The sequence below is a fragment of the Idiotropiscis lumnitzeri genome, chromosome 16, assembly GCF_059441095.1.
Source record: "Idiotropiscis lumnitzeri isolate Australia: NSW breed Sydney's pygmy pipehorse chromosome 16, RoL_Ilum_1.0, whole genome shotgun sequence".
In the NCBI taxonomy this organism is placed as follows: Eukaryota; Metazoa; Chordata; class Actinopteri; order Syngnathiformes; family Syngnathidae; genus Idiotropiscis; species Idiotropiscis lumnitzeri.
Window position 1 is genome coordinate 13,359,043 of NC_142406.1, and position 26,928 is coordinate 13,385,970.

At 43.0% G+C, this 26,928-nt stretch overlaps 2 protein-coding genes across 3 annotated transcripts in view; one reads left to right on the forward strand and one right to left on the reverse strand.

The window, feature by feature from the left end:
• The window catches only part of gja4 (gap junction protein alpha 4), a 75,918-nt gene that overhangs the window by 9,557 nt on the left and 39,433 nt on the right, over positions 1 to 26,928 (forward strand). The gene's annotated exons all lie outside the window — the stretch shown is intronic.
• The window catches only part of dlgap3 (discs, large (Drosophila) homolog-associated protein 3), a 66,682-nt gene that overhangs the window by 7,524 nt on the left and 32,230 nt on the right, over positions 1 to 26,928 (reverse strand). For both annotated transcript variants that reach the window (XM_088278670.1, XM_088278669.1), the window contains exons 3-6: positions 4,578 to 5,752; positions 1,370 to 1,575; positions 698 to 800; positions 407 to 623 (exon numbers count right to left, since the gene is read on the reverse strand). In XM_088278670.1, coding sequence (XP_088134796.1) covers positions 407 to 623; positions 698 to 800; positions 1,370 to 1,575; positions 4,578 to 5,678 — 1,627 coding nt within the window. In that variant the 5' untranslated portion in view covers positions 5,679 to 5,752. The remainder of the gene's footprint in view (positions 1 to 406; positions 624 to 697; positions 801 to 1,369; positions 1,576 to 4,577; positions 5,753 to 26,928) is intronic.

Here is a 26,928-nt window from a genome sequence, read left to right on the forward strand (position 1 = left end):
CACCTCTAGTCTTTTCCTCCTCCTTAACGGCTTTGTTGAACAGATGCCCTCAAATATGGTCTGCATGCGTGGTTGTAAACATAGGTGGGATCGTATTTATCAGGTGAAGGAGATGACTCGACACTGTCGTGGCTTAAATTCATCAGATCTGTTGGTCGTAGTTTGGGATATTTGGGCATTGCAATCAAGAGAGCATAGACAAATGCAGCGAACAACATACACAAAATAAAAATCCTGAGGCACAGTGGAACCTCAACGGTTGAATACATTGCCATATGGCACATGGTCGACCTCTGATTTGATGGTTTTATTAATTAATTTAGGGACCATTGTATTTCAATACATATTTACACCAAACCATCTCTGGTACAGTCCTGCTGTTCGAGAGAATTGCACAGGAACTTACCAGCTCCTGCCTTGATGCTCCCCTGGGGGCCAGACATAGAGAATACAGAGAGACAGTCATCGTCCTGGGAACAGCCGGCCTGGATGGCGCGGACATAGCTATGGCTACGCGTGCGGAAGACCCCCGGGAGATCCAGAGCCTCAACCGCTTGGGACTCCACTTCCCCGAACATGGTCTCGCACACGGCCTCAAACTGTCTGTCCAAGGTTTCACCCAACTAAAGCAGAGATCCAAATAAGTCAATGCTTCAGGAGAACATGCCGTCAACATTACCTAAAGAGTCATTGTTACCTGAGAGCTGGTCAGCGAGCGGGTATAACTTCGCGAGCGAGCTTGGGACTTGGGTGTCGTTCGACTGTTCGGATAGGAGTCCGTGCACTGCTTACATGAATACCTGAAGTGAACACAACCAACTGGTGACTCATTTCCAAGTTGGAGGACAAAGTAAGCTGCATTCCTCATTCAACACTATGTTTTTCAGATGTCTTAGTATCTCCGCAAACACATCAGTGCATCAGATGGCACGATATCTCAAACTATTGATTGTTGAGCTTTACCAATCAAATTACATGATGGAGTAATATTACCTTTTCGTGGACGGAAAGCACATTATACAATAAACCAAATTGTCAAAGATGTTAGTGTTTAAATTGTCCTCTAATTCTGTGTATTACTGATGAGATAGTTTTGAAACTGCTTCTTCTGACCTATGTATTGTAATCTTTGGATTTGTTATGGACTGTTCCTGACCGAATCGTCATCTCAACATCACTGTGATTCACACCCTTATCTAAATATGACAATGACACGTTAAATGTCACAGGCAAATGCCAGAACAGAGTTCAGCAACAACAGAACAGCAAATCCAAACGGCAAAGCAAGTGGCTAAAGCAGACTAAACAGATTGCGGCGCAAATGTGCTGTGTCAGTATTATGCTAAACAGTGCGTATGCAGAGTTTGACCTTTGATCCATGCTGATGGATCGTCTGAAGGCATCTCTCTGAGCGATCATGGTGGACTTGGGCGAGGCTTTGGGGCTGCTGTCTGAATCGGCACTGTCATCATCACCCATGGCCTTGATGTAACTGCCACTGCGCATGCGACGACAGGGAATCTCACCTCCACTGTCTGTGCCACCGTATCCACCCCCCCAGTCTTCTGAAGGAACCTGGGACACAATCATATTCACTTGAACATCCGCAATGCATCTACCAAGGCTCAGACAATACAAAAGTTGTGAGTAGTGTAATCGACACTTGGCAAGGAAGAGTCGTTGATTATTTTGGGTTAAACACAGGTCAGATGAGTAATTTTCAATATTGTTTCTCTGTTATTGCGGTGAAAACGCTTTCCCTGTTACGCAACCACACGCAGTAAACATGCAGTTCAAACAAACATCCACCACACTGTGTAACCACACAGTTACATGCATGTCAGATGGCAGCACGATATCGGGAGAAAAGTAGAAAATATGATACAGTTGATCATCATTACATGTTCAGAACATGAAAGCCCTGAAGCAAGATTGTCCAGTGTCTGAAATTTGGTCACAGTATACCTGGAATCGATAAATTCTGAACAAACTAAAGGTCAAACTGCTTCCAGATCATGTTCTGGTTTTTTATTAAGTCGTAATTTCAAAGCGGTTCATACAAAATAGACAGCTAACCTTGAAAAACATGCGCCCCCACCTTTCTAATTATGGTATATAAGTTATATACACTTGCATATAAAATCCTACTTAATTCTTTTGAGATCAGGCTGCACATGCTCGGGTGAAAGAGAGAGAGAGAGTGAGATGATGCTACAAAGACTGCGACAGCGACTTACAGAAAGAGAGAAACTCTGACAGCTGGAGAAACACTTGACGCGCGAGAAAGGTGGGAAAAAAAAGGAAGCATCAGTCGCAAGCTGACAGCAACAAAGAGAGGCAGGTAGCCAAGCAGAGCGAATGACGGACACAAACGTAGAGAGACACACAGGAGGGATGGCACATGCCCGGGCAGATGCACGGGGTGATGAAAGAACAGAAAGTAAGAGACAAAGAGAAGAAAGGATGAATAAATACAGGTGGAGAAGACAGATGGGCATAGCAATGAGAATCTGATGAGAAAACAAACACAATCAGGAATGAGGACAATCACGAGGCGCAGAACACGGATAACTAGCAATGAAACAAACAATTACATTAACCGGTTCCCATTGTGAAACTTAAGCAAATCATACACTGCTGGCCACAACATCAGGTACAACTGAACTCGTTTCACCCTTGAGGTTTCTTCATGCACTTGAGTGGCCATTTTTAAGGTCATCGTTTCAAATGTTTAGGGTCTTATCTGCCAACCCCGCTGGTCTTTCACTATCTCTTCCATTCTCTCATCATGCTCTCTTATTTTGTTATGCCCCCGTAGCAGCCATCACTTTATCTCTTTCCTCAGCTTGGATTCCTATCTTGGCACCCATATATTTCCCTCCATCATTGTACCTGACACTTTATATCTGTCTTTGTGTCACTCTTTCGCTATAATGTAGTTTTTGTCATTCCTTGTTGTCAGGAGATAAGAATAGCGGGGCTCAGGTGCTGTTAAAGGCAGGAGTCAATCGTTTTTTTGTCGTACATCATTTTGGGATGTTTTTTTTTTTGACCGAATTACCCAAATAAGACTATTGAAAAATTAACAATATCAATCAATTGCCTAATTGGAAATAATCTTTTGAGCAAAATTCTTTTCCTGTAGCAGTGGTTCCATAGCATAGCTGTAGCTCAGTTTCCCATAGACCTTCAATCCTGTCCTGCCTGTTTTCCATCTCTCCCTGCTGTAACACACTTGATTCAAATGATCATAATAGTTATCCAGAATCTGTAGACCTTGCTGATAGGACTAAAAACGTAAAAGCGTATTGTCTTTGTGCATGTGCGGGTTTTGTCCACACATTCTTGGGTGTTGTTGTCCACTAAAAAAGTAAAATATTTTGCCATCTTACTACCAAACCAACATTATATTTGACATAAAGCTTATATTTTCGCAATTAACAAGGCTTCAAACTATTAGTGAATGATTTGCTTCCTGTGGATCAGCCACCCCTGCAGGAAGATTCTCTCAGGGCCTGCATCAATGTGTCAGACTTCACAGGCTTGTCTAAATACATGCTCTCGCTTTGTATCAGCAGCCCTCAGCTGTGGCTAAGGGATGAAAGTTGGCCGAGCACCGGAGACGACTGTGGGTACCTGCTGTTCTGCCGGAACACAGCTGGAGATTTGAGAGCATAAATGTGTGTGTGTCCCTTCATGTCAATCAGAATTTTCTTGCTCAAAATAAGTTCAGTTATTTGCACACACAAGGCTCTTAAAGACCGCTTCATATTCTGTATGGCCACATCGAGCGTGGCAAACACCTACTGAATTGCATTTGATGGTGATGACAGAGCAATTTAAAGTTACAAGATCATCCATATTCTATCCTTATCCTGTTCAGGATTAGCCTGGGCGAGCTTGACTTTTGGCTATAGGTGGTGTACACCTTGGCCTAGTCCCCGGTCATTTGATTTTGACTGATGGAGACATATTTGGCCCATCGCGAGAGGGACAGTACGGCTCGTGACATCTAGAAGTGGACTTCGGACACAGCAGGAAATGGTCTCTAACCAGAAAATGATGTACATTTTCTCAGGAGAGCCAGTTGATTTCACACTCACAGCAGGTGTCTTGCATTCATGCATCCCAAAAAGCGTGCAACCTCTCAAGCCTGCTGGGTTTTGCACGATGAGGGGAGTGAGTGACTACGACCATGCAGAGACCTGGCCTGATCTTATTTTCAAATCAGTGATGTCACTTCCTGTTCTTCTCGCTTTGTCAGAGCTAAACGTTACTTTGAAATTCTGTTCTTGTGCAGAGCATGCACATTAGTCTGCTGCCTTCACGTTTTTATGGGTGCTGCGTCTTATTCTCATGGAAAATTGTATTTGAGATGCAATCCATCATTCCTGTTAATGTGAGTAAGAACAGACATTAGCGTACATTTCAGATGTACACTTGACAGGTTTTGTCTGAACAGTTTGCTGAGAAAACATAAAATGCACTGTTCTTGCATAAAGAATCACTGTGCAGCCAATCTTCTGAAACATTTGACATAAAAAGTTCCATGCACAAACACGCCTGCTTGCACTGACCTGCAGATAATGGAGAGTCCTCTCCTTCAGTTTGTTCTCAATGGGCACCAGAGCTTTGTCATAGCCTCCTCCTCCTCCCCCTCGAGAAGGGTACACCTCCCTGGCTTGACTGACTGTCATGGCCGACCACGTGCTCCTTTTCAGGGAGTGACCAGGGTGAGCTGTGTGACCGTGGTGTCCGCCTCCTTCGCTTCCTGCCAGTGCAATGGTGGTACAAGCCATACACTCCGCAGGCCCCGGCCCACCGCCTCGCTCTTTGGGCCTCTTCATGGTGAGTTCCTGGATGGCTGCATCCAGGCTCTCGTGCCCACTGGGGTATCCTCTCCGCCCGCCACTTACCAGGAAGCTGCTGTCACTGTCCAAGTTGTCATCCGAGCTCCACCAGCCGGCTGTCCTGCTGCGGTGTCGTCTGCCCGACTCATGCCGAGAATCCCCGCTCTTACTGCGCTCTCGAGACTTGTTTCGCCGAGCAGAGCGAGACTGGTGTCCGGAGTAGTGACCCCCACCGTCCTCCCCACCACTCCTGTGACCACCTCCTCTCTCGCCCCGGTAGTCCCCGCCTCCTCTTGTGCCGTTGTACTCCCGTTTGGACGGGGCCTCCAAGGAATGGGACTTGGCAAAGAGACGTTGCACCGAGTTAACCAGGTGGCGGATACGTGAGGGGCTCTCGCTGCGCTGCTCAGCAGCCCCGCTAGTGGTGCGCTGATATTGCAGTGTGTGGAAGCCATCAGGGTGGAAGGGCACCTGCTTCTCAAACTGATCCATCAAGTTTGGAGGGATGCGGTGCATCTTACCTCCAGGACCCGACGACAAACATTCCTCACAAGAGTCAAACGACTGCAGAGGCGGATGCTGGCTGGGGTGCGAGCGAGGGAAGGTGCCACCACCTGAGTGGCTGTGAGAATGGGTGTGGGAATGGCGTCTCTCCAGCGCCAAAGCCTCAGCCGGACCTCCCGGAGGGTAGTAGTGGCTATCGTTATGACCGTGGTAGTAGTCTCTGCCTGGGCCATCACAGTCCTCAGGTGGGCAGTGACAGGGGCCTCCTCCGCCACCACCAGAGGAATGCTGCGACAAGCTCCGGCTGACATGGTACCCTTTCATATGCACCGGGGCGTGGTGGGCCGTCCGGGCAGAAAGGGGGCGCTGTGGGCGTGACAGGGCTGCACAAGTCTCACCTGCAAGCACACGAGGCAGCTAGTCAAGAATGAAACAGGGTAAAAACACTGGTATTATTTTTGTCCACTAGGGGCAATATTGTTCTACACTGTATTTATGACTTTAAAAGGTGGGGCCAGGCCTGTTTGAGTGACATTGGAGTCAGTGAATGAGATCATAGTCGTATTGCTGTGAACTGGCTAAACCGTCTGTCACTCTACTTGAGTGACTTGGCGTCAGATGTGCTTGGGTTCATTTAGTTACAATTGTTCAATAAAACGATTGAAAGTTCACCGGCAGCTGAGCATCCCTTTGACCACCGGCGGAGGATTACATCATGTTCTAACTAGCCGTGGTATGTTATATTAAATTCGCTCATTTGTGTAACTTAAGCGACTTGCATGAAATTACACACGATTCGAAGTGTCTACAACCGAAACTGTATTTTATTTTCTAATAACCTCCCGAGTAAGTAGTTTGCCTGAAAAAAAAACGTTATATTGCATTTCCCAGTTTGTGACACACAAATAAATAACCATAAAGGCAATAAATGGACGATTGATGTGCAGATTACTTTGTCATTTGTGAAGTGGCTTAATGAAATCAAAGAGGAAACGTATTTATTTATTTATTTTTTTACGATTAACATATTTATTGGTATTTTCTTCATTTTTCTGAAAAAACAAACAAACAAACAAAACATTGCAGATGGTGAACATCCAACCAACTCCACAAAGTTACCGCAGACTGATTTCTGCCTCTCATTTATCTCAATGGTCTTTATCTTTGCTGTCTTCCTCATCTCTTCCATGGAGCATCTTCCCCTTCTTGCACCCTCTCCCTGTTCTTTATTGTTATATTCATTATCACTGCATTCCAGTGTTGTCTGCCTCATTCCTCCATCTATGCCTGCAGGGGTCCTGGCACATTTACACATTCATGATTTACAGCAAAGGCAAACGGTGTGTTTATTGATCAGCTGCATCTTGCAGAGGTGATGGCTGTGGATCTGTTTTTTTCTCTTCAATTAATTATAGCTTCATTTCACTGTTCGCATCCTCAAAATTAACTCGATTATCAAAACGTAACTAAACAATTCCAGAAAGTGAAATCAATCAATTTGAACAAGCTGCAGCGACATGATTCAACTTTTTTTTCCACATCAGTGGATGGCGTAAGCAACAGTAAACAGAAAGGAGATGATGTGTGTGTGTCTTTCATATGGGAAAATATCTTGCGTAGAAGTCAACCAGCATCATGATTGAACGATCCACTGCAGTTGTCACCAAATGCTCAACTGGTGATTCCATTCCAAATGGATCTAAATCAATTTTATTGACTCTAGTTGATATAATTACCTCTCTATTTATAACTATCCTCTCTAACTCCTGCACACATGCACCTCCCGTCATTTTCAAATGTAATTAGAGTTAAATTGGCTCGGCAGAGAACGACTCGGCGAGCATGCGTGTACTCGTGTTCGCGCACACATGAGAGATAATCATGCGCTATTGAGTGGGGCAGGGTGGTCTTGATTGGCTAAATGAGAGGTGACTGACCGGTTTCTATTTAATTTAAATGCAGAAAAGTAGAGGGACAGCAGCAAAAAATGCTTTTTGAATTCTAATTGGCAGTGCACCTTATTGGTGGGTATTTCTCCATGAATAGATGACAAGTGTGCGGTACCGTTCTGCCTGAAGGAGTAAATTAAACAATGTTGTGTTTATTAAGAAGTCGGTGGCTTTGTGACAGGCTGCTGGCTATAGAAGCTGCCAATCATTGTGACGCGTACACACAAAGCCAGGAGAGAAAGTGCTCAATTCCCATGATTTCCTTTTCCCCATGTGGCACCTGTTCCTCTGCCTTTCTTACTGACCTACTTCCATTCGTCCTTACTGTCCCATGACACAGTCCTCTCCTTAGTATGCCCATCTGGTTCTCTGCCTTTTAGCAAATGCTTGTTTTGTTTCTTGACACCTTCATCTGCTATCGGTCTCTCGCAATATTGACAGATCACACGCAGCCGCCCTTGCGTGCTTTAGTTTTGCTGTCTTCAAAGTCAAAACTGAAGGTTAAATGATTACTTTTACCAGTTAGTTGAGAACTGATTCTACTCCAGAACTGTGCATGCCTCACAGTTAGAATCTTGGTTCCCGCCTTCCAGTGTGAAAATTGCTGGATTCTCCCTACGCTTGTGGGGATTTCTCCATGTGCTCCATTTGATTGGTTGGTGACTAGTCCAGGGTTTACATTGCATCTTGCCCAAAGTCAACTTGGATAGGATCTAGCTTGCCCATGACTCTGAGGACAAGGACTTTAGAAACAGGAGGAATGGATTCAAGAGACATCAAAACAGTCTTTTTCATTTGGCTGTAGTCAGTCTCTCAGTCACGCTTTACCGCCACCTTCTGGACTAGAGTGTCATAGAATAGATCTGGGCTGGATCATTCCTCTCCACAAGAGTTGGTAGCCTAGATGTTTTATGTCTACTTGCTCTTTCGCACCTGATGGAGATAATCAGCAGCTCATGAGTAAGCTCTGCAGAAGCTGGATTATGATCCTGATCATTTGAATCAGATATGTTGGCGCAGAGAGACATAATAACATCCAGAATATTGACCCTTGAGGACCAGAGTTGCCCAGCTTTGGTCGAGACCAAGATTGACTGTTGAAGTTTAACACCAGGCTCAATATTCTTTCCAACGCAGTATCTCATTCGAGTTTTTCTTGCCTACCGTACCATAGGCTCCAAAGTTGAATCCTAAATGTGGTCAAATTTGGAGATCACCGACAATACAACAGCAGAAGCTTCCTCATTACTTTTTCTGTTTTTGTGAAGCCACCACAAAAAGGTTACAGAGATGGCAGGAAAAGTGTGATGCCTTCTTGCAACTTTGCACATAAAGAGTCTGGCTGCTAACAAACGGCATATTTCTACTCTGTGGAAAATGTATTTTTCCCTCTTTCACAACCAGGATGCTTTTCTAGTTGGCACTAGTATTTGTATTTAATGTAGTTTGTCCTATTGCTTTTAAGCATACCCTGTATCTCGTCCAGTGTTGGCTGGTACTGACTCTAGCCCAAATCCTCAAAGGAATAAGAAAGATGGATGCCTATCTATCCATTATGCCGCTTTATTGGTCCTCTCCTTGTATTTGAAGTTACAACTATTCAGTGGGGAGTCAACAACATGCTGTCATGCTGCTGATGTTTAACACTGCTTAGCATCAACCTGACTGTTGCGGAGGCTTTACTCTGGAGCTCTTTTCATTAAATATTCATGCGATCACGCCAGCTGCTCTGACCCACTTTGCTAGCAGCTGAGTCGGCCCGCTCTTTGCTGTCTTCATGAGAGCGCAGGTCAAGGGGTGCTTCACATCACTGATGTACGGTACTACTAACTTAAAGACCTTGACTACCCAATTTATTTATTTCCCCCTCTAGTGAGTCGTGGTCACTCTGAAAGTGTCAGGCTCAAACCTTGAGGCACATAGACGAACCGTCGACGTATCCTTGGGAAAGATACCGAAGGCCTAATTGGAGTGAGTGAAGGACTGTGTTGGAGTTTTTGAATGATCTAAGCAGGGTTACGACTTTATTGCTTTTATGCATTTTATGTTAGCTGGCTTCAAAGTACAGTACATATTGCTACACTTTTGAACGTTCCATTTATTTTTTTCAAAACTACCGGTCTGAGCTTGTTCCACAGGGTCTGCTGATACTTTTGTAACGTATCATATCATATTCTGCTGTTTGACTAAAACAGTCCTGCATGTCATTGTGGCGCAAGTACAGACAATAGCGGATCATCGCAAGCCAGACTCTGGCTTGGCTTTTACTGAGATGCCTAATGCTGCATGGCCGAGAGCATTGTGTCCCCTAATACGGGCTTTGTTGGACCGCACTTCCAATGAACTGTGAGCTCCATGCTGATATCTCAACATGTACAACATCCACATATTTCCCCTCTGTTAGAAAGATCCAGGAAGATTTGAAAATAATAGGTAACATTTTGGGGGTGGGGAGAAGCTCGTCATTTCTGTCTATACGGAGAGGTAAGGTCGACAAAGAGAGTAAAGTGGAGCGACGTGAAGACAGGAATGGAAGTCATGTCTTTGGGTTGTAAAAAATGCAAAGCACCTGCAAGGCGGGTAAATGCTTTTATATCTATTTTAGATGAAGACTTTGTAGCTGGGGATGTTCAAAGGAGAAACGGTTGAAGCCGGTGTGAAATGACGGCACTGCAGATGGTTACCGTCACGTGTACGCTCCCTGTGCTTTCCAGCCATTCTAGCCAATGCAGTGGACATGAGAAAAATATTTCTCAAGGGCTGACAACTCAATTGTGTCTTTCAAGTTCTTTTTTTATGTAGCAGAAAAGGATGAAAGACATTGAAATGCAAAGCTAATTTTAAATAAGAAAAATACCAGAATCAGAATCTTCCTACTTGTAGTCGACTACTTCAGTTGAGTCCTAATCAATGGAGTTGCCACATTAGCAGATAACTATGACTGAGAATCAACATAAAGCACAAACATTTCTTATTGACTTTGGGCCAGTAAGTAAAAAATGACCTTGGCAATTATGCTATCACGCTAAAAAGATGCACATCAAATTTGTTAAATTTTGCTCGAGAAATTTTCTGTTGGAAATGCTATAGTGAGACAGCGACTGTGAGTGATTTTGCCTGTGTGTGCGTGCGTGTGTGTGTGCGAGGTGATGATGTCCACAACACAGGGGAAATATGCCGCCATCATAAGGGCGAAATGGAAGAGAGCCTTGGGGGTATTTCCTTCTGTCTTACTCTCCTTCTGGTCTTGTCCTGCTTTTCCATCTCCCCTGATTTTCCACTTGCAATTTGACACATTTTCTCTCATCATTTCTAGAACACACGTTGAGGCAAGTGTCATTTTTCTTGCCATTGACAAGCTGGGAGGAGCTGACAAGTAGGACTCACTCGATTTCAAATTCGATGCGCTTGAATATATAGAGTGGTACCTGAGATATGAGTGTCTTCCCTCATGATCTTCATGACCTAAACAATCACAAATGAGTCTTGCTTGGATATAAACGTCTGACGGTCATTCCATATCACTAAAGGACGTCCAATGACAGTGAGCGAAAAATGGTTATCATTATATGCATGAAATTCATTGTATATCCAAATGTGTGCCCTTTCCTGATCATCAAACTGTTTACAGCAAAGAAACGGCCTGAGAGAGCTACTGACTGTGACTTAATGAGAAAGAAAATACCAACACCACTTAGACGGTGCTGCTTGCTCGTAATTGGCTTACGTTCTCGCTCTCTACCTCGATAACACAAGAGGACGTGGCCGAGGACATGAGATGGCCTATAACAGGAGATGAAAGGTAATAAGCCAATAGCATAAGAGGCTCATTTTGAGCTTCAGCTCATTAGACGTCGAGGGCCGGGCCGTGTGCAGGCGAGGAATCGCCTCTCTGCACGCACGCGTGTAAACACAGCTTATTTGGATATTGCTCCCACTCCCGTTCTCTCATATCTCACTTTGTCTTAATCGTCTCTCGCGTTTCTTCGATGTGGTCCCGCCCCACTCGCTTCTCACCTTGCTCGTTTCCATCGAGAACCCCTCCTACTTCTACTTTCTTAATTCGAAGGGTCGAAACATTTAATCTTTTACAAAGGTAAATTCTTTAAGTTGCACGGTGTATTCTCCAATACGGATGAATATATATATATATATATATATATGAATGTATTTTTATCGTTTACCCGCGGCTTGCATCCGTTTTGGATGAACAGCAGATGAACTTTTCAACTCTCTTTTTACTTTTCACTCTCAATACGCCGTTCCCTCTCTCTGTCTCTTGCAAAAAACATCCTACTCCCTCTCTCTTGGTCGAGGTTGTGTTGTGCTGTATTACAAGCTCTCCTGACAGATAATCAAAGGCAGATGAAGGTAGACGCGGCTCAGAGAGGGCTCACGTCACACTTTGCTTGCAGGCTGAGCAGCTCAAAGTGCCGCTTCACCCAGATTCATCAGAAAGACGGTGCAATGTAATTGGATAGGGTAGGGGGGAAATAACGTAACGTTTGTCACTGATGCAATGGCACGAATTGAAGAATTGTATCACATTTCTAATTTGCGAGACAAGGGCTTGATGAGTGGTTTTACGGGTCAAATTATTTTCTCGGATCTGTAACTGATATTAAAGACCGTGAGTGGAGTGAGCATTCGGATTTGGCTGCAGCTCCGAAATGCAAAATGGATGGATGGGAGAATAATATCGCCAAGCAGCGACGATGTGATACTCACCTATGACTTTCTTGGTCCACCAAAAAACCTTTGTCATTTAGATACAGTGTTGACAGTACATGGAGAGTGATAGAGATGTGCATATTGTATTTCTAAGTTTCTGAGTAAAATTCGGATACTTTAGGACTGTAACACTATGGCGATTTGCACTAGAGCCGCATTAATAGTAAAAGCAAATGATTAAAGGGTGTGGGGGGAAAAAATGAATAGAACCTTGCATAAGGTTGCGTTGGCAGCTGCTATTGCCAAGGTTGAGAATTACTTTCAACATTTCAGCCAGGAAAGGCTGGAAAATGAATAATTAAACATCTCTGACAACTTGGCAAAGTCCATCTGCTGTGGAAGATAGTGAGCTATAAGCAAATAGAAATCCACTGCTACTAACTTGTCAAATACACCGTTCAAGGTCAAGAACAAACGGACTGCAAGGCTTTGTTGAAGAAAACAACACGCAGCACTTGACGGCCAAAAAATAAATGGGGTGGGGGAGATTTGACGCGCAAATTAACAGCATGCCGTGTGACTGATTGCTCTAATTGAATGTCACACATTTCCAGGTTGTAGACGGATTCCCAGCACACATACCCATGCCTCGCAAATGCGTACCGCACACGGACACCAGCTGCACACTACAGTGGGATACACCACCATACGGATGCACACTTAAATCCAGCTGATTCTGCTGTTGCTAGGTTACTTAGTCAACTAGGTTACTATGTCGACAATGCATCTAACATGAGTGAGAGGTGACAAGAAAGATCGCAGTCAACTTGGATCAATAACGTTTAGCGGATTTAAATTGTCTCCGTTGGGGGATGATGAATTCAGTATTGCAGCAGAGAATTTGTCTTTACGAAAGAATGCAAATATAAAAGCTAAATAAACAGTATTCGTATTTGCATAAAATGTGTTTATAAGTGCAACTGTGCTCTTGCAGGTTCTTTGATTCTGCGTTGCTCTATAGCTTTGCGTACTGGGCCAGCACACTTTTTTTCTCCTTTACTTTCCCTAATTTGACCAGACAAAAGTCTCATAATCCCAACAATAGCATCTCTGTCATTGGCACAGAAATCTTCGATTGACTACCTGTGCTATAGTTCTATGGCAATTTAAGTGAATAGCAAGTAAACACCAATATTTCTTTGTCATTATTATATCGTGACATATTTTGGTTTCGTCACGCCATGTGTACAGTTTTTTTTTTTTCTTTTTTTTAAATTGTGTCGTAAAAGGCACACCCGCCATCCGTGTTGTCATGCCATGTCATAAAAAGACGTAATGGACCGTGGCAAATGATGAGAAGTGAGTTGTGCTCGCAGGTCACTCCTGGTAGCAGGGACGCAGCTGTGCAATATGTTAGAGGTGACGAGCAGGTTAAGTGTCAGCGTTGCACACATTTAACGCCCCCCCCCTCAGTCCCTCCCTCCTATATTTTTGCAGTCGCTACAGAGATGCTAACGAGGGCGCTTATAGAGCTGTGCATCGAGGTCAAGCAAAACATTTTCCAGTTGCTTTTGTGATTCACGGCTTCCTGCTGTTATCTTCTTTCGTTGAAGATGAGAACGTGGAATTCTATAATTGAAAATCGAGACTCCATGCACATCCAGAGGTTGTAGCGGTGCGCCTTATGGATGTACAATTATATTTGCTCTATTCATAGTCGACAGTGCACTGCACCAAATATTCTATTCCTCTATTAGGCTAGTATTACCCAAATAGAATTAACTGAAGGTAATTTTATTCCTGCAATAGATACAATCTAATAGGATATTAAAAGTGCTTATAATGTCCAATTCCAGGACTAGTCTAGCCGAACTAAAAGAATTGGTCATCCCAGAGTGGTGGCATGTCAAGTAGTGCGAAAACCCAAGGCACAAGGTCGATTTGAAATGAACAAATTGGTATTTTGGTTTCTACGCCTTCATACGAACACACACAAGAAAGTCAGTAGCGCAATAAATGGAAAGGTCTCCTCATTCATTCCAGTCAACATTCAAAATCAATGAGAATTGCTTGCAGAAAATGAGGGAGGAGAGATAAAAAAAAAAAAACTTGCTGGTGACATTCAGGAGACAATCACTGAAAGCCTCAGACAAAAGAATAAGTATTGCTGAGGATGGAAAGTGGGGAAAAGAACGCGGTTATTGTTGCCGTTCTCATTATGAAGTACAAAAATCGATGCAATCTAAGCAGGAAATACAGTGAGCGTAGACCAGTATGAGGATGAAAAGAAAAGGGTGGGGGCAGGAGATAATAAAGACTTAATTAATCACCACTGTTACAAGCCCCTCGTTTATCATGTCATTGTTGAAAGCGATACATTCCACCCCGGTGCCTCCGACACTTGCTGTCACGTAAAATCTGTCGGATGTCATGCATGTGTTTTTTTTATTTTTTTTTAACCGCAACAGTGCTCATTGTGGTGCAGTGGAAAAGAAAATCCTCGGAACATATTCAAGGTTGCACATAATTAAAATGATTTAAACTGACACTGCACAACGTGAAATTATGTACGTTTGTGTGTGTGCGTGTTTGCGTGTGCACGCAACTTGTCCACCAGGGGCAGTGTAACAAACATCCTGCATCTAGATTTGATAAAACAGTCTTTTTTTTTTCATTGGATAAAGAATATATGCACGTGAGCTTAAAGGCTGAAACATGGATGCAAGTTTCATTTTCCCATGTGCCATTTTGCATTGTGTGTTGGATTTTTTTTTTTTTTTTTTTCCGAGCACGATTAACACAAGGTAACAAAAGCAAGTGGGAGAAGCTCCAGCTCAACGGCGATGCTGAACGGGATAAAAGGTAGAAAATTAAAGCAATGAATGGAATGAGATCCAAATTGTTGCGTAACAGTTCCTCCATTTACAAGTTAGTCATGCTGCTTTTTTAATTTACACCTTCTGAGTCATTTATTTTTTTTGCTCATCCAAGCGTAACTTCATCATTCGGAAAATATTCTGCTAGTGTCATGGAGTTAAATAAGCAGCTCGACGCCACGGAAGATTGCAACCGCGGCAATAAACGTATTAAATATCCTCTCTCAGGTTCAAATCGGAATATTAGTTTGTGAAGGCTGATTTGTTTGATTAAAGCTGGATATTGTTCAGGTGTACCTAATGTTGTGTCCGGTGAATGTAAATGACATTTTTTTGCAATCAGTGAATCTTTAATTTCCTGGTAAAGATGAGGCAGTATTGACAAACTATTTTTTTTTAACCCCTCGCCGTCATCTGCATTTATTTGTCGCAACTCAATGGTGTTGTATTACTTTATATTTGGATGTATTTTTCTTTTCATCTGTGCCGCTCACCTGGTCTCATCAACCCCCGTCGTGCCCTTTGTTTGTCAACCAATCAGCTCCCAGGCTGCGCTTGTGTTCGACCCACCTGTTTCTTTTCTGCCTGATTAGCCCGAGTCTATTTAAATCCCTCCTTTCTGTGGCTACATTTAAAAAAAAAAAAATGCTTTCTGAGTAGCAAGTGATCTATCGAATATGCTTGTCCATATGATAACAATAGCTACATTTTTGCTAAACATCTTCAGATTCTGAAGGGAAGGATTTATGTTGAGAAAATGTCCGAGCGCATACTACATTAATCATCTGGGTCATATTATAATACCAAATGCCTAATTCCAAACGCAATTCGTGTTTCCAACATTAAAATTGCCAAAGTGGATGACAGAGAGCGCGCTTCTGTGTTTGTCAGGCTCGCCTTTCATCAGCAGTTTCTTTTTTATCTCTGTGCGGGATCTACTGGGACTTATTATTATGTTTATGCCACACAAGCAAGCCGCATATGTACACACACACACACACATACACACACGCGCACACTTGTCACTCAACTAGGGAGGATGTCCGTCACCATTCATTGCAGACAAGTGAGCCCTCAGAGAAATATCCATAATCAGAGAAAAACAGACTCACAGGGACAATCTTTGCAAAAAGTTTTTCAGGACTTTTGTCTCTGGTGAATTGCGTGCCTCTGAAAAGCTATCTGTGCTAAACAGACGCGTGAGACGCTTGGAAAGCATTACTGCGGAGAGCATCCAACTAAGTCCTTACACGCAGTTACATGTCCCTTCAAATAAGATTGTAATTTTTTTCTAGTCACTATCAAAGATAGGCTAAAATATATTTCACAGCCGCGTTTTAGCCTGCCATTTTATTGTCCTTGCATCCCAGCCGGAACAACCGACACACTCCTGTCGTTTTGGATAAAGGGCGCGTGTTGCGGAAGCAGGCTTATGTAAGAAGAGCAAAATGGACAGTGAAGGATTCACATCTATTCAACAGACAAATGTTTGCAAATAAACTGGAAACAACCAGCTCGCGATTTTACAAGCACCGCAATGGCTCTTTTGTTGTAAAACGCCTGGACTGTCTCGTATAAAATGACAGCGAGAACTGCTTGTATTGCAAAAGTGAACCTCTTTTGCAGCTACCAAGCTCCTTTGTACACTGCAAGTCAGTGCAGTGTAAGTGTAAAAAAAAGCGATGCTGAAACACATTGAATATTACTGTCAATAATTTATGCGCAACTGGAATATGCAAATATTGTCGCGGCAGCAGCTCATGGCAATTAGCGTCAGTGAGGTCATGGCATGCTGAATTTCCCTTCATTTCACTGTTGGTTGCCTTAAATGCAGCTTTAATCAAATATATCTTGATAAACAATGGGTCTGAAAGACGCGGTGACATCTTCAGGAAAGGTTGGAGCTTTGTGGAATATTGTACAGTGCATGTACAAAGTGTTCACTGCCATGTTCACGTGCCAGTTTTTTTTTTTTTTTTTTTTAATGCATAAGAATGGGTCCAAGATAAATAATTTGAATTTTGTTCCACCTTTAATGTGACCAATAACATGTACAACTCAACTGGAAAAAACAATTTAGGAGGGTTAGAGTTAGAGGGGGAGTGTTAACCCATCGGAAATGTATGGAAATCGGACACACAAAATATTTGGGGTTTCGGAATTGCGATTTATAATCCAAGATTCCGATATTCAGAGATCGCAATTTATGGAGCCTCTGGAAGGTAGGAGTGGTGGTCTCAAGCCAAGCACCATTCCTCGGTACGAAATGCTAGACGGACTTTGTTTACCTACCTGCTGTCTTGGGCTACGAGGATCAAATGTTGGACAATTTTGAGTCGTCAATGAACCTGATTATGCGGGGAAAAATCTTACGCAGGTACAACCAGAACAGACAAACTCCGCACAGGAAGGGAGAAGTCAAGAGTGGGACCTCAGAACTGCAACGCAAATGTGTGAACAACTCATTTAGCCTGATGTTTGGAACTGTTTAAAATCTTAAAAAAAAAAAACTAACATATAATAGGTTTCTTAAGGTATATAAGTCATACTTTTTAGTCGATTCAATTGCAAGGAAACCAGCAATAAATCTGCACGGGAGTGAAATTAGCTTGGCGTCAAGCTTGGCAAGCCCCGTTAAGTTCTGCTTGTCACAGGAAGCTGATCTCTCTAATCAGACTAAGCAGCTTGTCATGGCATACTTCTCATCATCTAATTAACCACAATCAGTCAGAAGTGTGCACTTGCCTGACCTAGTATAGCAAGCACTCGCTCTTCTGGACACAGTGGTCTTAATATTGGTTCTAACTTCCCAATTGGTATATGAACGTAAGCATCTGCTAGTGTGTGACCTCACTCGACTCCAAGGGCGCCGTTAAAGTGGATCCATTTGGGCTCATCATATCGATGCTAACCTTTAACGGCCTTATCTTCTCAGCCAGCTGCGGCAAGACGGCAAAACGGTGATTCGATACGATAACCCGAACCTGGGGACGGAGGAGGTGGGAGAACACATGGAGGATCAGAGGGACGCTTTGTGCCGGTTACTCTTTGACGTAACTTGCAAAGTGAGAGACGTTCTTATCGGTTTTTCATGTTGTAGATTGGATGCAGGCGCCGATGAGAATTAGCCCGTTTGGAGTTGCTTTGGCAGAGTCTTTCGGCTCTTTTATGTGACGGCTAAGGCTACATTAACAAGGGTGTAGTGGAATCTGGTTATGCGTTGCATCACACAAGATGTTTGTATCTCTCATGGGACCTGTTTCGTGACCATCAATCGATTTCTCAATGGACTAGCCAAGGCAACTGTCACGTGAGACGTTTCAACGTGTACGACTTTTGGCCGTTGTAACATTTTTTTTTTTCAAGGCAGTTTTTCTCATTGTGTAACTTTGTTTTGATTACCTTATTTTTCAGACTATAAGGCACAACGGGTTATAAGGCGCATTACTACTCATTACGGGAAACAAACCAGTACAGCAAATAAGTCAAACTGTGTTATCCGAAGTCTGTCTCTCCAAAACTGCATGTTTGCACGCAACCATGACAAATATGACAGAATGGCTGCAAAACACCACTGGTATGGAAAAGGGCAAGGGTTGTGGATCAATTGTGACAGGCCCACTGGGGTATGGACGCAGATGGCGCATAATCTCCCGTTCCCTCTGAATAATGCAGTGTGGATTCCGCTCATGTCCCTCGCTTGTCAAAATCTCAATCAAAGCATTCATTCAGACAATTACTATTAATAGATGGACGATTAGATTAAAAGGTAATACCAGTTAATATGCAAATATTTGTAAGATTTGTATCGACGGGTACAGATAGAAAGTGTTGCCATTTTTATTTTTATTTTTATCTCGGGTAACCACGAAGCTTAGAATAAAACAGAATTCCTGCCACTACATGGGTAACCAAAAGGCTTGGACCCCCTCAAAAACAAGCATCTAGTCGTTCACTTTGTGGCACATTCTGTGGCTAACAATAGGTGATCAAAAGTACCTTTCAACAATAATAATGATAGTGCAAACACAAATGCTTCTCGAACAACAAGAGGCATACACACAAGCAAAATATAAAAGAGGAACACCGGATGAGCCTCACTGCCTTTCAATTACTGTCCCCTCAATCCTGCTGCCCATTCGGCTCTCTCGTGAGATGAAGCTGTGAAATTGAATTGCCGAGCACATTCTCTACAAACAAAGCAGCTCGCCTGCAACCTTGGTGCTAACGAAGGGAGCGGGTCCGGCACCGTGACGGTTGCACCATATCCCAGCCATTTGGCGAACACGCGGGGGAAAGAAAACAAATCATTGACTTGAATCAATAGAAAAGAAATTCGGGGGAAGCGTTTGGATGTCCGAGGAAGGGAGAAGGTGTCTGCACGGTTTGATTGCTCGTACCTTGATAGATTGACATGAGTGGAAACCTTCAAGTGGTCATATTGATAAATGAAAAATCTATTCCTGGTACTTATGAGAAGGATCTGAATGATTGAACTTAACTCGCAACCGTTGTTTTCCCTTTCTATTGTTCCAGGAGCAGTTTGCGTAACATTTATTTGATGTATTCTGCATTTTTTATGATGGCGGCACACTGGTATGATTTGAGGAGGCAGGCAAACATTGCTCAGACGTGTCCATTAATTCAAATAGGAGTGTTGAATTTTGAGTGCAATGCTATTTGAAATATCTGTCACACGCTCTTTGGTGTTGAAATACACACGCTACTACTTACCCTTATAAATAATAAAGTACACATGAATGCCAAATTAGGCATATAATAAATCAGAAATACAGGCAGAGTGCAATGGTCATATTTAAAAGAAAGATGGCTTTTAATTGCTGTAAAAATGACAGCTAATCATCAGTCACTGATGGTGTAGCGGCTTTCACCAGCGCGGGATTAGTTCCGACTCAGTGGCGGCATAATTGTGAACGGTTGTCCAGCAGTATAAAAAAAAAAAATGGACGTTCTATTTATGTGTAGACTGAACAATAGTGTGGACTTGTGAAAATGGAGCTTTCGACTACCAAAGTGATTTGTCATTTTACTTACGTGTTTCCATTATATGGATGAACCAATAATATCTGTGCTGATCTGCCGAGTTTGGCTTAAAAATAGACTAACTTTTTATTGACTCTCCGGTCGTTGTTTACCGTCAAACTAAACACACAATAAGGAGAATTGCACACGATTTATAAGAATAATGTCGCCCCTGCTAGCTTAATGCTACCACAAATAGCATCAGTGTTAGAGTATAAATCTTACCACTGCCCATATATTCTTCTTGCTCTGTGATAAATGAGTTTTTGTAGTGCATCTCATCGGCGACTCTTCTCAAGCTTCTTTCATCTCTCTGTACATGTTATCTCAGCAAAACACAACTCTAAAGTGGATTCGGTGCGTCCCTGTAAGAACTGCCAAAATGTCTCAGTCTCACTGCAGAAGCCCATTCCTTCCCAGTTCTGGCATTTATACGTCCGTGAGAGTAGCCCAAAGGTGCGGACAGTCTGCATAGCCCACGCTCACGACAACCCGGAAGCCCCTGGGGCAGCCCTCGCCCCACCGAGAGCTTCCTCGGGCCCACAGTTGGTGCTCTAGTTTTACAGGCGGGCACATATGGGATGCTTCTATTATTCATACTGTGGGAGATGGTGGTTTGAAGACTTTGATGGGGTGAATCAGGTGGATGTGTCGTTTCCTGTAATGGAAAAATGTGTGAATGGTCTTCGGGAAGGGCAGTTTGTTTTTGATGAAAAGAAAGATTACATGTTTCAGTCGATGACCTTTTAACTGTTTCGCCACGATTTCCTTCGATATCAGACTATGGGAGGTGGTAGTGAGTTACAGTCCATTATTCTTTGCGCCAAAACAGTGCTCAAACCGAAACCCGAGAATGTTATCCAGAAGGGTAGGATGACAGGGAAAGGGCGGGATGAGTTGGAACTGCTGAGGGAGTGACTTCGGGACAAAATGAAATGAGGAGAAAGCAGATGGAGAGTGGAATGGGGGGACCAATGAGCAGGAAACAAGGAGATAGGATAAAAGTGAGTGGAATACGTCAATTTGAAATATCCGCGACTTATTTCCAAAAGGTTGTCCATCTGCTTCGTTCCTCTTTGTCATTTCACAAGTTCATGATTTCACCAGGAGCTGACATCACATTTGTCACGCCCCTTTAATCAAACGTCACTACCACGTTCGCCGAATCAGGTACGTGAACGCGTTGGCAGCGCTGTCGCCGCTCCTGACAGGATTACCGCATTCACAGCTCGTCTCTTAGCTCCGTGAGAACGGATTTTGAAGGAATCTCAAGTGGAAGTTAATGAATAATGGAGGTTAAAATAAGAACCCCGAATTAATTATGAAACAAAAGATTGGGAAAAGAAAGGGCAAACGCTAACCCTCGAAGGGAGGGACCAGGACAAGAAATGTCGGGCGGAATGCAGAGGAGCAACGTCGAACGCATGCAGGGCCGAGTGTGCCGGCGACGGTGGGTATGAGCCAGGGATAATCCTTGTATCCCATTGATCCCATTGTCTACTGTTTCCAAACCAGTTATTGTCAACTGCAGCCACATGAAAGAGAGTTAATGAGGGAAGAAGAGCTTTGGAGTGTCTCAGCACAGTCGGGGGAATGGAGATAAGAACAGAAGAGGGGTGGAATGAGGACTACTATATGAAGAGAAGTTTGCTAGTGAAAAGCGGGGGGGGGTAAAATACGTGAGACAAGGGATGACATTGGAGGCAGGCGACTCACTGATTCACTTTGAAATTCTTTCTGGCTGACTTTTAGGGTGGAATAATACTATTTAAAAATAATACATGCCAAAATCTTTTCAATTGGAGCTGTTTTGTTTGTGCTTATTAAGTTTTCAAGATATGAAGTGGCATTCAACTGATTTGTCTTTTGCTCTGACTTAGAGCACAAACTTAACTAACGAGCGCTACGATGCTAATGCTAAGACGATTGATGTTTTGGTGTTATAAAACTTGAAATGATGGATTGAACAAAAACTTTACAGCAACACAATAGAGTAAAAATAATTTTCACTCATGGAGGCAGCAGTTCCTACATGATGAGTGTTTCAGGTGTACTCTCGCTGTCACTCCAAAGTGGCTTAGGATCTTCACCCAGCCTGGATGATCATGTCATGGCAGGAAAAGCTCAGTGTGGATGCGGTTATTATGTAAATTAACTCAAGTGGAAATTGTAAAACGTCTCAACAAAAGATTGACTCCGTTGTTTATTTTCACGTGACCCGGATATTTGCATACAAGCCCATAAAAAATGAATTTTCTCTTTAACGGCATTTCTTTTCTTTGTACTTGCACAGACCGCATACATTGCTCGGTTAAAAACAGTGGGGAGAGAAGGGCGTTAGCTACGTGAATAAAAGCTCCTCAGTGGCGACATCGTTGCCATAAGCAACAGTGACAATTCCAGAAGCTTGAAGGTTCATCTCATGAGAAACTAATTTGTATGATAATTCTTGCAATATTGCTTACTGGGTGATGTATTAGTTGCGATATGACAAAATGATCTTTTCTTTGCCACCCCAAAAAACTCTCAGGCGGCGGTGCACTCACCAAAAATATGAAAAAAAAAAAAAAAAAAAAGCATTTTACCCAGTGATGGTCATTTGCATCACTCTGCTTTCCACTCAAGGCTATAGGTCGTGCTCGCCATGGCAACCATACCATCAACATGGCCCATTCATATACAGCCTGCCCATTAAACCACATACAGTAGTAGGCATCGAGTCAGAGATGTCACTCAGTGAGGCAGTGTGTCATTTCCCAGAGAGAAAACATCATTAATAAAAGATTGCCTGAGTGTGTATTCATGCTCAGCGTCTCTCTCTCGGGGTTTGCTGACATCACTGCTTGTACTCTTAAATCACTTGCACGCTTATCATGTCCCTGGACTAAATCGGTATTGTTTGCCGTGCCTTTGTTTGTGCTCCCATTGCATTAAATATTGCCTTCCTTTCATTACCGTCTCACCCTAATTACTCCGTTTTTTTACGAATGCTATCCAAGGAAATTCCATGTTTATGTTTTTCTCAAATCTAAAAAGTGGAACGATACCTCACCGTGAGTGTGTCCTGACTTCGAGAATGCTTAAAAGGCCGGTGCCGGAGGATCTCAAGAGGGTTCATTGAAATAACGTTAAAATCAATCCTGAAGCACACGGGAAGCCGTTGCAGGGATTTTCAAATTTGAGAATTGACAAATACAGAAACAGCCATCTAATTGTGTAAGAGAACAACTCAAGGTGTGTGTATATGTGTGTGTGTGTTTGTAGCACATGTTATTTCAGCTGTGAGTGGCAGACAGCAAGAGGCTGAGGTTGGCTCAAATTTTCAACTGCCCTCAATTCCCCCTGGACGCAGAACACGCCCGTACTGTCAAATGAACACAATCCCGAACCAGCATGTACACACACCCGCGCAGTCCGTCCCCACACGCAAGTTTCACAACAACACCTTTTGTGTTCCCTCAGCTTCTTTTTTTTCGTTCCAAGCGGGTTGTGTTTTAGGATCAAACTGTCTCATTACCTGCATTGACTGAGTCACAACCGAGAATGAAATGCGGAGAGGAGAACTACAAGCAGAAAAAACGATTAGGCGATTACGACACATCGAGGGAGCTGGGGTTTTCTTTTTTTTCCAGACCCTTGTTCCATGTGATTGTGTGCGAGATGGTGTTGCCGGGATGACAAATCAAAGACGGGAGGAAAAACAAATGCCGGGGAGTTTTCACCTTCCCTGGAACAGATCCATGCTGCGTCCTCGCCACTGGCTCGTGATCAATCAAAGGGTGTGTGAGGACGGAGGGGAGAAAGGACAACTGATCTTAGTCAGCAGACGCGCTGAGTAAAGCGTCCCCACGTCGCATACGCGCACGTCTTTACTCGATTGGAATCCTTTCCGGACGCTCTCAACACACTCATCAGCGTAATAAGAAAGCTCCATTAAAACAGGATCACTTGGGGCACCATTGTTGGTTGACGATGAGCGAGCATAATATGAAAAGACTTCTCGGAAGGATTAGTGCTAATCTGCGGTTGCAATACATATCATCCACAAACGCAATTTAATTGGAATAATTATTAATGGCGGCTTTATAATCCACACAAAACAACATTTCTAAATATTGTCATTTCGTGTTGTATTGCGTCTGTCTGGTCACATGCCTTTTTATTGCAAAAGTGAAATATGTCAGTACTGACTTTGCCCTTATGGGAACCCATTTACTGTCGTCGATCATATCCAAGACAAGGGCAAAATAGACCTATCTGCCTTTACACAGATTTTAATGATTGTGGGAAAGATATCCATTTGATGGGTTGTTCATTATATCGCTTTACAGTGCTTTATACCTGCACTGTCTAACAAAGTGGTACTAATGTCCTGTATTGACTCTCATTGCATTGCACAGATATTGCAATATAGAGATGTATAGTTTCGATTGGTGAGTGAAAACTTTAATTCTTTGTTTGATATGTAATCACCCCCTGTTTTTGTATAGAACAATATTATCGAGTGGTATTTTAGGGGGAAGCCAGAGCAGATTAATGTCATTTCCATTCATTTCAACGGGGAAAGGTGATTTGAGAGTAGATGCTGTAGGGTTGGCTTTAATTTTCGGTTTGCCGCAGTGATCTGAAGTCAGCAAAGCTCTCGGCTCAGCAGTGTTAATCCGTCACTTAATTGGCCAGTGCGACCGACTGGTTGGCGTCACTATGGCGACGGAACACAAGGTTTGACCCGTCTTGTGATGCTTTTCTGTCTCCATCTGTGAAGACCGAAAAATGGTTGTTGGTGCAGGTGCGTACAAAGTGTGCGTTGGATGTAAGTGATGGGCCGTGGCCACGAGATCTATGCTGCTGTCTAATTAGCTGCACGTGATGGATGACTTTGATTAAAGCACATGAAGGCCGAGACAGTCGTCGTCTCCCACTTTTCCCCCACCGCCCCCCCCCCCTTTTTTTCGATGCTATGGGACTCGGGTAGTTCGGAAAAAGATGAGCTCTCACTTCAACACTGACAAAATGTATCCATAAATCATCTTGAGGTCGCCGGAGAGGGCTGAGAGAATGAATTACGCAGAAAAGATGGACAACTGCAGAGAAGTCTGTCTTGTGTTTACAGAAAATTAGTTTTGATTGGTAAACTGCACAGTGGATTTTATATTGGCGTAATGCTTTTGGGATGAGTCATTTTTCATTTGTCTACAGCTACAATTTGCTGGTGTTTTGAATATAGGTGTTGTTTACAAAGTTTTTGCAACAACAAATGTAGTATCAGGTGCCGGTTTTGAGAGTCGCAAACACATTTATTACTCTGGCCTTTTTTGCTTTACTGTATCTGTCGCAATGCAAAAAAAAATAAAAATAGAATAAGCCCAAAGCGTTTGACAGCAATATACGTAGCCAGAAAGTGAGTATCGCACATTTTCACCATAAAACTACCACGGCGTCACTGAATTGAACCAAACCATTATTTTGAAGGTGCAAAAAAACACCAGTGGCACTGTGTAGAGTTGAAAATGAAGACATGCGGTATGGCGGCAAGCAGGGAAAACAATTTCCAGACCAATTCTCTTATCTACAACTGATAAGCCGCATGAAACAAAGAAGGCACACAATTGATAACTCATATTCCTGCTGGCTGACTTATGTCCGCTTCATCAAAATCGTACTGTTGAACAATCAACATACTAATGTGCCTCCCAATGGGATGCTTTCTAATGCTGCAGTTCAAAGTCATCGCCCCTCAGGAAGGAAGTTATGACTGCTCAAATACTTGCACTTATTGCATTACAGTCACCGGAGTTCCATGTTTGAGTTGTTCACTTTCTCTTCTCAATGATAAGATCATGTAACTTCCAGACGGTACGGCTTGTTAGGTGACGCGGATGATTTGCCAATTTTTGGGTAGTTTGAGGGCCCATTTGCAGCAGTTATGTGGAATAATAGCAGCAGTTTAACAAATGATTTTTTTTGGGGGGTTTTTTTTGCTCAGTAATTTAGGAAAGGCGTGTAATTGCTCTGGCACGGAGGAGTATAGGGTAAAGATTTTTAAAATGACCTCAGGAATACTTGCACTGATTGGCTTGGCAAGTGATCACAGTCAATTATGATGTGACATCGCACAATATGCTCTGACAAAAAAAACAAAAAAAAAACAGGACTGGCTATTTAGTTGCGCTGACTTAGTTGCAACTAATAACACAGCAGCCAACCTGTACAGACTCCTTTCTCCTTATAATGCTTGTGATGCCTGTTCTTCCGGACTTACCTAGCACAATGGCTTAATTAGCTCCGATTCACTTTGGACTTATGGCCACACAAGCAACGGTGTGGACCGGTCTTGCCAAAATAATATAGAAATAAAAATGCCAAGTAATGGCTGCCCATCAGGTGTTCAATCACTTCAACTTACAAACCAAAGAGGAGAATGAATAGCTGGATGTCACAGGCATGTTTTGCTCTGACCAACCAATCCGAGGTTGGAAACATGCTGCCGTCGTTGAAATCTGAAGAACCTGCCCCATTGCTAATAAAGCACATTTTTTCTGACTATAAGGCGCACCGTATTTTAAAACGTATTACTGCTCATCAATGTAAATAAAACCGAACAGTAAATGAGTCACGCTTTCTTCAACTTTGATTCGACACGCATACATAAGGGAGGTTATGATTATAAGGCGCACTGTTGATATTTGAGAAAATTATAGGATTGAGCCTCATAGTCTGAAAAATGCGCTAGTTGAAGTTACATCAGCCTCCACTACTGATTCTGAGAGATAATCAAGAGAACCAAGAGTGTTTGGGCATCACCGGGCGGATTAGATTGACAGGGCAACCGACTGAAATCTAAAGTGCATGTGAGAAAAATAGACTTTGGGGAATACAATTATACAGCGCAAATAATAAAATTTACGTTGTAAATGTAGGTCAGTACTTTGGCCTCCAGAGAACGGCCACAATTGATGTTAAGGGAAGACTAACTGTTGTTTCAATGAATAACATGCTGCTTGAACCCAAACAAATAGTGACGAAACGTTACAA